Source organism: Crinia signifera, chromosome 4 (genome assembly GCF_055691185.1).
Source record: "Crinia signifera chromosome 4, ASM5569118v1, whole genome shotgun sequence".
Classification (NCBI taxonomy): domain Eukaryota; kingdom Metazoa; phylum Chordata; class Amphibia; order Anura; family Myobatrachidae; genus Crinia; species Crinia signifera.
The window spans coordinates 18,752,330-18,766,483 of record NC_139220.1 but is presented as its reverse complement, the minus strand read 5'-3'; the positions used below and the strand labels follow the sequence as shown (position 1 = coordinate 18,766,483).

The following is a 14,154-nucleotide window of genomic DNA, read 5'->3' as shown; positions in this document are numbered from 1 at the left end:
GGGGACACGAGGGGGAGTTAACCAACCATTCACCCTTAAATAAAGCTGAATCTTCTCCTCTTGACACCCCTAGAAAGCTAACCTTCAGAATGTAAAACATTAATATCAATTCTTAAGCCCATGGAAAAAAAAATACAGAAAATATAGTGGAATACATAGTTAATAAAATATTTGTTTTAAAGTTACAAGTTATCTTTTGTTCTCTTCAATAACGTGTTTATATGACCAATTCAATTGTATTTTCCACTGCCCTAGGATGTGACACATTACATAATACATAGGACTCTTTATAACATGTAATTATATCAATAGAGTACCTCTGTACTACTATATATTGTGGGAAAATAAGGATTACAGTCTTGCCATAGTTTTAGCATTCCCTAATAGCAAAACTGTGGCAAGGCATGATGGGACTTGTAGTTTCACAACAGCTAGAGGGCCATAGTTTGGACATGCCTGCATTAAAGTCATCTAAATAAAGGTGGACGTTCACTGAATTTATTATTATTTATTATTATTAAGAAAAGGAATTAACAGAAAAGAAAAACAGACAGTCTGGGTCCCTACATAGCTTAGCTGTACCTACTCTGCCACAAGTTACAGGAGACTCCCCATTTCTCGGCCAGTCCCCTTCATGCATGGGAGAGTGTCTGAATCTCCCACATCCCACCCATTTCTAATTGAGGCGGGCAGGATAAGGAGATTAATAGGGAAAACCTGGAGCCAAATGGATGGGGCGGGGCTAAAATACACAAATGCATTTAATTAAGCACCACGCCCTACACGCTATTTAATGCAATTTGGGGGCAGGACAGGACAGCTTGATGCATTTTTGTGGACCCCAGACCCTCTCCCAAAGTGTTAAGCTGCCGGAGAGAATAATACCGCATTCACATTGCAACATGCAGGGTCGCATTGGGACTTTGAAACGGTTCAGTCCCGGTGCGACCCTGCATTTTGCTCTGTTCAGATCCCTACAGTGACCCGGCAATATTGCTGGTTCGCTGACGTCATGCAAGGGCGGAGCGGCATCGGGAGAGGGATAAGCGCTTGGAGCTGTCGCTGCTCCAAGCACGGCCTCCTCCATCAGTGTGAATGGGCACCGATAAGAACCCTTCTTTTTTACCTGTTCATAATGCTGGGTTGCTGCTGGTTTGCAGGACCCGGTAAACCCTTTCAAATTGCACCAATTACCAGGTCTACCAGGCAACAAACCGGCACTAACCCGGTAATTAGGTGCGATCTGAAAGGGGTATAAGAAATTTTAAGGCCCTATGCATGAATCATACAGTACCTACCAACATTTACACATAGGCATCCCGCAAACCATAAGCCACACACTGATCTGTGCAATTTCTAAGATGATCTGTCCACACATTGCACCTAACTGCCTATTGTAGGTTTGTTTGTTAAGAAACTCCGCCCCCTGCGATGTATGCATTAAATAATGAATAGATATAAGCACATTTTTAAGACCCATTACATATTCATAGACCCACCTCGGGATTTTCCCTGTGGTACGTGTTTCGCCATGTATATGCACTCACCACCTGTAACACGCGTTTCGCCATTTATAGTCACCACCAGCAAAGACTGACAGTTATTTATCTTGGAGGATATTGTACAATATATTATGACTCGCAGGATGTTCCCCCTACACAGCAAAGTGTGACTGGCAGATTGCAGCTAAATTAGTCTGATAGGAAAAATACCATCTCCATGAGCAAACATTTCCTACTTACATTTCCTTCTGATGTGCTAATGGAACATACCGTATTGGGGAAAGTTATTAGTAGTGTTTCACAATGAGTAACTTGCATCTATATTTGGGTATGGGTCATGGGGTGGACACTATGAAGGTGGACATATATTAGGTTGACCACTTAAGGTCGACGGGGTCGTAAGGGAAGGTCGACAAGTTTTTAACTTTTTTTATTATCCCGAATTTTGATGTAAGTCGACATGAAGACCGTATTAGTGTACCGCATGGCTCGCTGCGCTCGGCACACTACTATATTCTCCCTCCGCGCCCTAGTGGATGGTAGGGCATGAAATACCGCCTGTCGGCACAAGTCGGCTAAAAAAAAATTGGAAAAAACTTACCTTTTAACTGTTGACTTTGACATTGTCCACCTAATGCTTGGGTTGACCTTCCGACCCAGTTGACCTTAGCCAAGTCGAGCTATATTTTTGTTACTTTCAAGATCAACGGTGAAGTTTAATTATAAGGATGTGGAGATTTTATTAGTGAGAATGTCAGTGGCGCTTGGCACTTGGTACATGACTCACACCGCCCATATATGGGCAAAGTGGTTAGCTAACTGTTGCCACTTTGGACCAGTATTGATGAGACATCTCTGGATCGCTGCCATAATCGATTTCTTTTATCACCTCTTCTAATGAAAACTCATAGTTGCTGATGTTTTGAAGGTGAGTCCTCGGAGAGATCAAGAGTAGCGTGCTCCTGGTAGGGTGCAGTGAGTCATGTTAGTGCAGCACTAGCCACTGCGGCACTGTGCAGCAGGTATAGGGGTAGGGCCACCTGGACCACCCATTTTACTGAGGAAGTGGGTGGGATCTGTTCGGATGGATCGATCCTCCTGCGAGTTCAGTAAAGCAAGTAGGCAATTATGTAATAAATGGCCAAAAAGTTAAGAGGGGCATTTGCTAACAAAATGGCTTACCAGAAGGAGTTTACTGGGTTTGAAAAAGGGGATCATCGCAAACTGTGCAATGTCATGTTTCCAGGGCAGCGCTGAACTGGTATACAGAATATTCGGTAACCCAGATGGACTGGCCAGGTCAGAGTCCAGACCGCATTAAGAACCTCCGGGACGTATTGTAGTGACGGGTGTGTTCTAGACCGACTCAACCTTCTTCAGTGGTCAAAACATACCGCCTGTTGTAGTCCAGGAACTAGTGGGCCAAGAAGGGTGTCTGCAGTAATCACTGCTTGTGGTGGATTTACACAGTATTTACGTCAACTCATTGATCTATTTATTGCCAGTGTCCAATCTCTTTTTTCTACATAGTGCAGCCCTAATTGGCCAAGAAAACGGCAATGTATTAGTCCCAAGTGATGCTGAATAACATCTGATTCTAATATATCACATGCCAATTCTATATAATTCTGTTATACCCACTAAACAAGCAGGGTTGCACCAGGGATTTTGTACCCGGGTGCGACCCAGCTTGCAAACCCTTTCCCACTAGCGCCCCAATCCAGCAAAAAAGTCGGGTGGGTGACATCTTCGAGAGGCGGGGCCAGGGCAGTGCTGGGCGATGAGAGCATCTCCCAGCGACGGCTTTTGTATTGCAGTGAATGGGACACGGGTTGCATCGACCCTGGCTACCTGTTTACACTGCCCCTGGACCCGGGAGCGTCCCGGGTCCAACCCAGGTAATTATGATCCTGGGTTATTTTTGCTAGTAGAAAAGGGGTTTCAGTGAGATGTCCAATTGTGAAGAATATTTGCTTCCAATGCCATCAGACAATCATGGAATTGTACAAACACAACTCTGGAACGCGGATCTGGTTATTTGGAGGTTCCGCAGCAGCTGTGGTTTAGTCTTTATGGACCATTGTAGAGTGTATGAAGACAAGACTGTACCTTTAATTACCTGTATCTCTTGAAAGCTCATATACCGTGTGTATGTATATATACATTACCAGGGAAGCCCAGGAGCAGGGCATTGTGTCCCTCATGGAGAGGGTCAGAAATTGAGCTGTTTATAGAAATTGAACTGTATATTGCTGATACCCATACGCACCGTACCCATTCTATAACTGAACATCGGATACTGTGAACCAGATACGGTGGATCAGGCCATCTTCATTGCACAGATCTCGCCGACAGTTCTTTATTAATGGGATGGTCCCTTTAATTCAAAATGTCATGTGCCTGCACCCTGTATAGGGGCATAAAGAAGGTTGTGGATATATCGTGTACTTTTTGACCCCAATTGGGGAAGCTTCGGATATTTGGAATCTGCCCCACTGAGGGGAAGGTTATTACAGCCTGCAAACCCTGAAGGTGTTACACGCAAGTTTAAGCGTTTGAAATCACACCTAGTGTAAAACCCCTGATGAAGTCTTTTTCAAGACGAAACGCGTTGGGTTATTGATATCGTATTTCCGAAAAGGATATACAATGTCCAGATGTGGCCTTTGAAACATAAATAAAGCATTCTGGTTTTATGGTTACACATTGTATTGGGTTATTGTACTGTATATGACTACAACTGGTGGAAGTTCCATTAGGTGGTAAAAGCGCTCTCTATATTTCTTGTTTTCCATGTTCATTGTTGCCTCCCACTAACAGGGGGGGTCTTAGAGTAGCTGCTTACTATATTAGGGCGCACGTGGGATCATTCTTTGGATATATATATATATATATAGTAAATGCCTACTAATGCTTCTCTTGGCAGTGAAAGGGTTACTGAGGCAATGTAATCACTTCCTATGTGGATTTTCTGCTTTGTGGCAATTCATATATAAGTATCAGGTCTTCACTGAGGGTGTGGTATGCCGGTGGACTGTCCGGATTCCGACGGTGAGTATACCGACATCGGAATCCCGACTGCCAGTACTCCGACAGGTGGGCGAATGCAAAAAAGCCCCTTGCGGGCTCCCTGCGCTCACCACGCTGCAGACTGGGGATCCCAGGGGGGAGAAAAGCCCCTGTAAATCTGGATTCAGACTGTTGTGCACTTTACAGTCGGGATTCCAATGTCGGGGTACTGACCATCGCTCCATCATCCGGCTCCCATCACTGAGGCTACATACCCCAGAGAGACTGATACAAGAGACAGGCAGGATTCCCCTGTAAAGTGCTAGTGTGAGACAATAAGAGAGTGACAGACAGACAGACGTGAAAGGTAGTAAATGAGATAGGGATTACCTGTGGCTCTCCAACTATCTGGCATCCCTTGCTGGGACTTGTAGTCCCACAGCAGTTGGAGGTCGGCAGGTAACTCTTGCACAGTAATAGAAAGACAGGCATAATTACACAATTAGCGGGAGAGAGGCAGATAGGGAGACCGTGGCAGATGTACTAAGCCTTGGGGAGACATAAATTTGGAGAGAGATAATGTACCAGTCAGCCCCTAACTGCCAGTTTTTTTCAACCACATCTTGTAACATGGCAGCTAGGAGCTGATTGACTTGTACTTAATCTCTCTCCACTGTATCACCGACCAAGGCTAAGTACATCCCCCCCCCCTCCCCGAGAGAGAGAGACAGAGAGTTTCTCCTTAATGTAAACTGAGAGGACACTTCAGTAGACAGTCTTATTAGGTAAGCAGAGACCGCTGTGTGATGATCAGACAGTAAGGGATGAGACAGACAGACTGGAGAAGGAGAGACATCTGTAACAATGTGACAGCTATAACTAAGCACATCACTGTAGCAGAGTGCAGCAGGAGGGAGAGACAACCCCTGTCAGTAAAAGAGACAGGCTCTGTGCTGCTGCTGCAGTGACAGCCTGCCAGCGAGACAGCCCTATTGTGGCAGGGATATAAGCAGACAATGTAAGGTGTGTTTGTACAGTGTAAAATGAGCATGGCAGACAGTAAGGTGAAAGAGACAGCAGGTGAGAGGAATGCTGCTGGGAGCAAGAAAGAGAGGCACCCACCAGCAAGAGACAGGCAGCAGAGAGGAGAGGGAGAGTGACAGTGTCTCAGGCTGAGAGACCCTCCTCCTCCTACCTGCTCTCACACAGGCAGCGTATTACCTGGTGTAGTCAGGACATGTAGGGGCACATTGGTCTCCAGGCTGGATGTGATGATCAGACAGACAGTTGCAGCCTCTCACTTCTTTTGGGGTTAAGAGCCCAGTCCTCTTTCCCAGTGCACTGCAGGCCCCCTATCAGCGCGGACCCAGGCAGGGCACCATGCCTCTGCACTCTGTTGTTACAGGCAAACCGACTTCTCTTGGGTTAACTGCAACATGCAATTGCTGGGATATACTTTGAGCTCCGCTCTCATTTTTTCATAACTTTTTATGGATCAGCCTTTTGTCTAGACCATGCACAGGCACTCTCGGAGGTGGATTTTCTATGTGTTTCTCTGCTTTGGGATCATCTATATGAAATTAGGGTGAGTACCCAATAATGCAATCATTGACTTGTAAATAATCATTTAAAAAAAAGTACATGGGCTAAATCAGATCATGTAACTAAAAGTCAGCGGCTTCCAGCCTCGATGGGATGAATTAAAAATAAGTTTGTGGTTGTTTTGGGAAGGGGCTTATTTGCACCGTAGTGGTGGGTCCGCTTAGCCTGGTGCTGCTGTCAAGTGAGACATTTAAATCCCCAATGGATGGACTGACTGGGTAAGGTTGCAATGACAGTCAAAGAGGGTGCAAACTGCTTTCCTTGCTCCTGCACTGGACAGTGCTGGGGAACCTGCACATCAGGAGGAGGTGATGACACAGTTACCTGTCACTGGGGCTCCGGACTGTCCTCACCTGGCTGCTGCTGCTGCCACCTTTCACAACCCAGTGTCTGCTGGGACTAAGTAAAAACTGGACCCGGACAAGACCCCGGAACGCCGGACCGGACATCAAACTCGGTGATGCATGTGACAGCTACCACCAGGGACATGGGGAAGGGGAGATTACAACCTCCCTGTGTGTTCCGGACCGTTCCGGGTTTTGCTACATCCCCAGACCATACAGGGAGGCTTTATTCTCTCCCTGGTGACAGGTGTCACAGGCAGCCGCCCCGGACAGGCACTCCCCGGACCGGACACTACAAGCTCCGGAATGATAGAAATTGATGAATGGTGCCTGTCCAGTCTGGCGTTCCGGTTTACTGTCCGGTTCCGATTTTTACCCATACCCGTGTTTTCTCCAGATACATGATCACGATTATTGCAATCATTATATTTTATTTGCACCTACCCTAGCTGCCAAGTTCCTTCCCTGGGTGCCCTTATTAATATGCCTGGTTCCAGGAGGCTGAGTTGATTTTCCACATTCCAGAGTCCTAGCTGAGTCCTTACCTGTTTTGTTGCAAACACTACAAGGAGAGAGTAGAAAGAAAAAAAAAAGTTGAAGAACTTGAGAAATCTGCCTTGTGGCTATTTCTATGATTAAAATTGAAGCTGAGCTGTTGTTGGATCTCATCTGTGTCAGGTGGTCACTGGAGACAGGAGACAGACAGGTAGGGATAATCTGCACTGCCTGTCACCTGGATTGCTCTCTGCTGCCACCTATCGGGTAACAGGCTCAAGTTACCTTGTGTCCCTTCCAGCCCCTGTACCAGATCTGCAGCTCTCAGTACTTGTCATTTCATAGTCCGGAGACAATGGCTACAGTCTCAGGTGTTATATACACTGTCATCTGCCTGTATGGGGATAGGAGGCATCTTCCAAACACTGCGTGTGAACTCTCCTAACCCCTCAGTGCAATATTACTTTAGGGCACATTTACTGTATTAAATTAATGCCAGGAAGGGGGCAATATTAAAGAATTTATATAAATGCACTGCAGGGCTAGCAATTCTATTGTGATACCGTACATTTATTGGCATCTACTCACGGAACCGGATCATGTGTTTATATAGCGCTTGTATACACCTACTCTGTATCGAGGTGACAGATATTAACCCTTTGGGTGCAGAGTGAAATTTGTCAAAACTGGTGTGAAAATAGCCAAGCAAACATTTTTATTCATCATAATGACCTGTAATGACTTCATATAGTAAATATAATCTTTTTTTACTCATTTTTTATTTGAATTTATATAACAAATGTGAGTGCCGCCAGGATTTTTTTGTGTATACTATATTTTGAACATCTCTCACATTTAACTGCCCAATTTTCCTGCCTGACATAATTACAAGTGTTCTGCAGGACAGCAGTGTACAGTCTGGAGATACTTGACGTTTCAGATTGATTACTTGATTGTTTAGCTGTTTATTCGCCGGCCAGCGATTGGAGAAAATACTGTATCACAGAACAATTCTCATATACACTTTGCTTCTAATATTATGCTGGTGGTGATGATGATAATAATTATTATTAGCATTATTTTTCTTCTTATTGTTATTATAATTAGCATTGTACATTTATTAAGTGCATATTTTTGCTAATGGTTCAGTTTTTTTAGTTATCATTACATTAATTGTTTGTAGCATTATTGTGTTTTGCTCAAGGAGACACTGGACCAGCAGCATTGTTGTCCAGTAAAACCAGTCGTGGGAGAACAGTATAACGATGTTTTTATCCTCTCTCTCTTTAAATAAAGTATTTTAGGCATATATTATATTCTGAGCGTAAATTAATTGTTTTTATGACTCAGCTGAGCCTTGACAATAAATTCATATAATACATTTTTATATCCGGCTATGATAACAGAACGGTACTAGCTTATCTCTGTCATTTACTATGGAAACTTAATATAAACTATGAGATAACGATTCATTATGTAATAACCTACTTGTACTGTATTTCTTGTTTGGTGTATAAGCCTTCCTGCTGATCTCATGTATACTGTATATAGTACACACTGGTGTCTGTGATTTATACACAGTATAGTGATTGGTGTTGTGAATAGAAGTTCTAATCTTGGACTACAGGATAGTGTATAACAGCAATTTAGTAATTGTTAGCATCACAGGCAATAGCATATTAGCGTAATTAAGGGTATTAGTGTAACCAACTCATGCATTACAGGATATTATATAGCAGATACTGACAATGTGTTACAGGCTGCCTTACATCAGACCATTAGTATAAAGGGCTGGATAATATAAGATGAATGGATTGGACAATACTGCTGAGTATTAAGAGGCTGCTTCATATAGTAAACATGTACTAAAGGGTTCTTTAGAGAAATGTATTAGAGGCTTTTTATATGAGGAATGTATATGGGACTCCTATATACAAGAGCAAAATACTTTATATTTCCGAAAATGTATATTAAAGGATTCCTTATATCTGATTAATTTATTAGAGGGTATCTTATATCAGCAATTTATAAGATGCTGCTTAACATCAGAGGAATGTATCAGAGGCTGCTGTATATCAGAGCGATGTATCAGAGGCTGCTGTATATCAGAGCGATGTATCAGAGGCTGTTGTATATCAGAGGAATGTATCAGAGGCTGCTGTATATCAGAGGAATGTATCAGAGGCTGCTGTATATCAGAGGCTGCTGTATATCAGAGCGATGTATCAGAGGCTGCTGTATATCAGAGGAATGTATCAGAGGCTGCTGTATATCAGAGGAATGTATCAGAGGCTGCTGTATATCAAAGGAATGTATCAGAGGCTGCTGTATATCAGAGGAATGTATCAGAGGCTGCTGTATATCAGGAATGTATCAGAGGCTGCTGTATATCAGAGGTATGTATCAGAGGCTGCTGTATATCAGAGCGATGTATCAGAGGCTGCTGTATATCAGAGGAATGTATCAGAGGCTGCTGTATATCAGAGGGATGTATCAGAGGCTGCTGTATATCAGAGGGATGTATCAGAGGCTGCTGTATATCAGAGGAATGTATCAGAGGCTGCTGTATATCAGAGGAATGTATCAGAGGCTGCTGTATATCAGAGGAATGTATCAGAGGCTGCTGTATATCAGAGGAATGTATCAGAGGCTGCTGTATATCAGAGGAATGTATCAGAGGCTGCTGTATATCAGAGGAATGTATCAGAGGCTGCTGTATATCAGAGGAATGTATCAGAGGGTGCTGTATATCAGAGGAATGTATCAGAGGCTGCTGTATATCAGAGGAATGTATCAGAGGCTGCTGTATATCAGAGGAATGTATCAGAGGCTGCTGTATATCAGAGGGATGTATCAGAGGCTGCTGTATATCAGAGGGATGTATCAGAGGCTGCTGTATATCAGAGGAATGTATCAGAGGCTGCTGTATATCAGAGGAATGTATTATTTAGCACTTTAAAACCAGGAGTGGTTTTGGGATTGCTAAAAATCGTTCTAGGATATAAAGTGACCCGCCAGCTGATGGAAATACCCATGTAGGGTTTGGAGATGCCCATATTTTATGGGCATATGGTATATATGTAATTTATATACATCACACAAGCAGGAAAAAGGACTTCATAATGCTGTTTTCATAATACTTTATAATACTGTATGGTTTTTTTCCAATTTTAAAATTAATTATAATTTGAAAGTTTTGAATTTCACAATGAAAATCTAAAACTGATTGATTTTAAGTCAACAGGTTGATTTGTTATTTAGGCGTGTGTGTGTGTGTGTGTGTGTGTGTGTGACCGCAAGCTTACTGTAGATACTGTGTTTTTCAGAGCAATTAATTTGATGTCTCCATATTACCACTTTTACAACAAAATGTCGGGTCGCACCCGGGTTTTTGGGCACGGCTCCAACCCAGGTGCGACCCGGCCGTTGACCCCGTTTACACAGCATCCCCACCAGGCATAATGCTGGGCGGGTGACACCGGCGTAGGTGTGTCCTGAGCCGGCACTTGAAGATGACATCATCTCCAAGCACCGGGAAATCCACCAGCCTGGACTAACACGCTCCGTGTGCCCCCAGCTTACGTCTGTGAGGTGAATGGATTCCGCACACAAGCATCCATTCACTTCCTCCCAGGCTCCACTGCTGTCTGCATAGTACAGCAGACTGCAGCAGAGGCTGTATGCCCCCCTGCCCAACCTCCGGACTGACTGCAGGACGCTGCGGTCAGGAGGTTGGGCTCCCTCATTGGTGGAAACGGGTCCAGGGTTAACCGTTAACACTGACCCTGGGTCTCACCCGTGTTGGAACCTGAGCATTTCCAGGGTTGGATTCCTAGGTACCAGGATTTTTTTTTTTTGGCCCCATTTACACCAAGCATGACCCGGAGTGGCGTGGCAATATCCCAGGTTGAGGCTCTGGTGTGAATGGGGTATAGGAGAGTTAGGTGTTAGTGGACAATGTATAGCAGAGCAGATTATATATCTGAGTCAGATATTATATGTTATTTTCTATATAATTGAGTGTCATAACAGTAAATTATATCACACAGCATAGCAGACATGGATTTGTTAAATGGTACATTGGCAGGGACACAAGGCAGACTGCCTCTTGTTTAATATTCTACCACTGTTTACTTTATGCTGGATACCACTGTTTCCAGCATAAAACAAGTGTGATGTATGAGTTTATTTTCTTATAGGTTAAATTGTCACCCGCCATATTATTCCAGTACCAACCTGATAGGGCTTTGAAATTGTGTTGCAGGAGGACCCTGCTTCTTTCATTATATAACTCTCAGTCTATGACTGCTCCCATTCCCCTCCTCACATTATGTCACATGCTGCCCTGTCCTCATTGACACATCCCTCATCTCCTGATATACTCTGTGCTGCTGGGGATCCTGCTCCTCCCACTATATGACTCTCAGTCAGTGGCTTACTGCTGCCTCCATTCCCCTCCTCACATCATCTCACTGCCCCTGTCACATGCAGCCCTGTCCTCACTGACACATCACTCATCTCCTGATATACTCTGTGCTGCTGGGGACCCTGCTCCTCCCACTATATAACTCTCAGTCTGTGACTTCCTGCTGCCCCCATTCCCCTCCTCACATCATGTCACTGCCCCTGTCACATGCCGCCCTGTCCTCACTGACACACCACTCATCTCCTGATATACTCTGTGCTGCTGGGGACCCTGCTCCTCCCACTATATAACTCTCAGTCTGTGGCTTCCTGCTGCCTCCATTCCCCTCCTCACATCATGTCTCTGCCCCTGTCACATGCAGCCCTGTCCTCACTGACACATCACTCATCTCCTGATATACTCTGTGCTGCTGGGGGGACCTGCTCCTCCCACTATATAACTCTCAGTCTGTGGCTTCCTGCTGCCTCCATTCCCCTTCTCACATTATGTCTCTGCCCCTGTCACATGCAGCCCTGTCCTCACTGACACATCACTCATCTCCTGATATACTCTGTGCTGCTGGGGACCCTGCTCCTCCCGCTATATAACGCTCAGTCTGTGGCTTCCTGCTGCCTTCATTCCCCTCCTCACATCATGTCACTGCCCCTGTCACATGCAGCCCTGTCCTCACTGACACATCACTCATCTCCTGATATACTCTGTGCTGCTGGGAACCTGCTCCTCCCACTATATAACTCTTAGTATGTGGCTTCCTGCTGCCTCCATTCTCCTCCTCACATCATGTCACTGCCCCTGTCACATGCAGCCCTGTCCTCACTGATACATCACTCATCTCCTGATATACTCTGTGCTGCTGGGGACCCTGCTCCTCCCACTATATTACTCTCAGACTGTGGCTTCCTGCTGCCTCCATTCCCCTCCTCACATCATGTCACATGCAGCCCTGTCCTCACTGACACATCACTCATTTCCTGATATACTCTGTGCTGCTGGGGACCCTGCTCCTCCCACTATATTACTCTCAGACTGTGGCTTCCTGCTGCCTCCATTCCCCTCCTCACATCATGTCACATGCAGCCCTGTCCTCACTGACACATCACTCATTTCCTGATATACTCTGTGCTGCTGGGGACCCTGCTCCTCCCACTATATAACTCTCAGTCTGTGGCTTCCTGCTGCCTTCATTCCCCTCCTCACGTCATATCACTGTCCCTGTCACATGCAGCCCTGTCCTCACTGACACATCCCTCATCTCCTGATATACTCTGTGCTGCTGGGGACCCTGCTCCTCCCACTATATAACTCAGTCTGTGGCTTCCTGCTGCCTCCATTCCCCTCCTCACATCATGTCACTGCCCCTGCTACCTTGATTTATGATTTTGAAAACATCTGATTTCAAGTATAGTAACTATGCTTTTAAATGAACTCTACAAAAGTTCCCAATATTGGGCTCATGGTTATGGATACATGTCATGGAGCAGGCCAGATCCAGTCATTACCTAGGACTGGTTTTGGAGTGATAATTGGCCCAAGTGCTGCAAACATCCAGCTGTAACACAATATATATCCTTATTATCGGTAAACACTTGTCCTGAGACCGAATGCCATCCTACTGGGCACTATTGGGGAGAAGAAGCAACTGCGGCAGAACCAGGTCCTACAGTATGTCTGGTTCAGGCTTTGTGGAATGTAGATGCTGTAATATCTGATGTGCATCCTTATCAAATGTCATGAATCTGCAGAATTTAATTTTGTGCCTGCAGTACTTCTGATGGCCTTTAGATGGGGACACTGCTTCAGTGCTCTTGTTAATGTCCCTCTGGCCAGAACTCTGATTTCCCCTATACAATCATAAATACGGTATGGGAGCAAAGCAGTTACCGTTACTCCCAGATCAGCCTGGTATCTTTGTGGCACGGATTTAGTATGGTGCTAGGATCAATCTTAAGTGACCCTGGCGCATGTGACATGTTGTGGCAAATCTCCATCTCCGCTTTATGCCCATGGTGCTGTGTCTACTGAGATGGGGGGGTAGTGGATACCGTTGGAGTACACTGAGCACACCGTCTCATTTGTGGGACCAGCCTGAGATGAGGTACGCTATGTGACATCAAAGGAAATTTGCTGCGCCTTGGAGAGTGATAAAGTTGTGGGAGAAAGAGTAAAGCATTTCCATTATGCCAGTATCTTTGAGTTAATGTCACCTTCCTGTCATCTTAGACCATTATGGCCGTTCTCCAATGACCTATGTCATTATACACTCTTTGGCCTGATTCAGGAGTGCGCGCAGCACCATCTATGGGCAGTCATCCGCCTGTGACTTGACCGCAAAAGACGCCGACAAGGACACAACTGAGTCTGTCTCAGAATCTGGCCCTATGACTGTAATTGGGTTTGTCACTTCCAGTTCATTCTTCTCGTAGGAACTGTAACAACCACAGCGGCGAAACGCGTCGGTCTTCACAAATGAATGGAATGTTCAGCAGAACAGTTTTCAACATTTCTAATCTCCCATCCCAGGTATATAATGTAATATCAGCAAGGAACAAGTGAAGTCACAGTACCCATCCCTTGCAAGGTGTTTCAAGTGCTTTAATATTTGTCATTCCTTGCATTGTTTGCTCTCTTGCACAAGTGGATTAACATTTTAAATCCTTCTTGGCTAATACATTATGGCTCTTAAAAATGCACACGTCACGTGCACACAGTGGAAGGTGCCGTTCTGTGAGCTGAGCCAATAGTTGTAGGAATGCAGACTATCAATTCACCAGGAACC

The 14,154-nt window shown here is 44.9% G+C and overlaps 1 protein-coding gene across 3 annotated transcripts in view; it reads left to right on the top strand.

The window, feature by feature from the left end:
* The window catches only part of WNT7B (Wnt family member 7B), a 138,255-nt gene that overhangs the window by 17,388 nt on the left and 106,713 nt on the right, over positions 1-14,154 (top strand). The window contains exon 1 of one of the 3 annotated variants that reach the window (XM_083181300.1): positions 5,751-6,096. The exons of the other annotated variants lie outside the window; for them this stretch is intronic. Coding sequence (XP_083037426.1) covers positions 6,026-6,096 — 71 coding nt within the window. The 5' untranslated portion in view covers positions 5,751-6,025. Of the gene's footprint in view, positions 1-5,750; positions 6,097-14,154 lie in introns of those variants that run through there. 3 annotated transcript variants of the gene reach the window in all.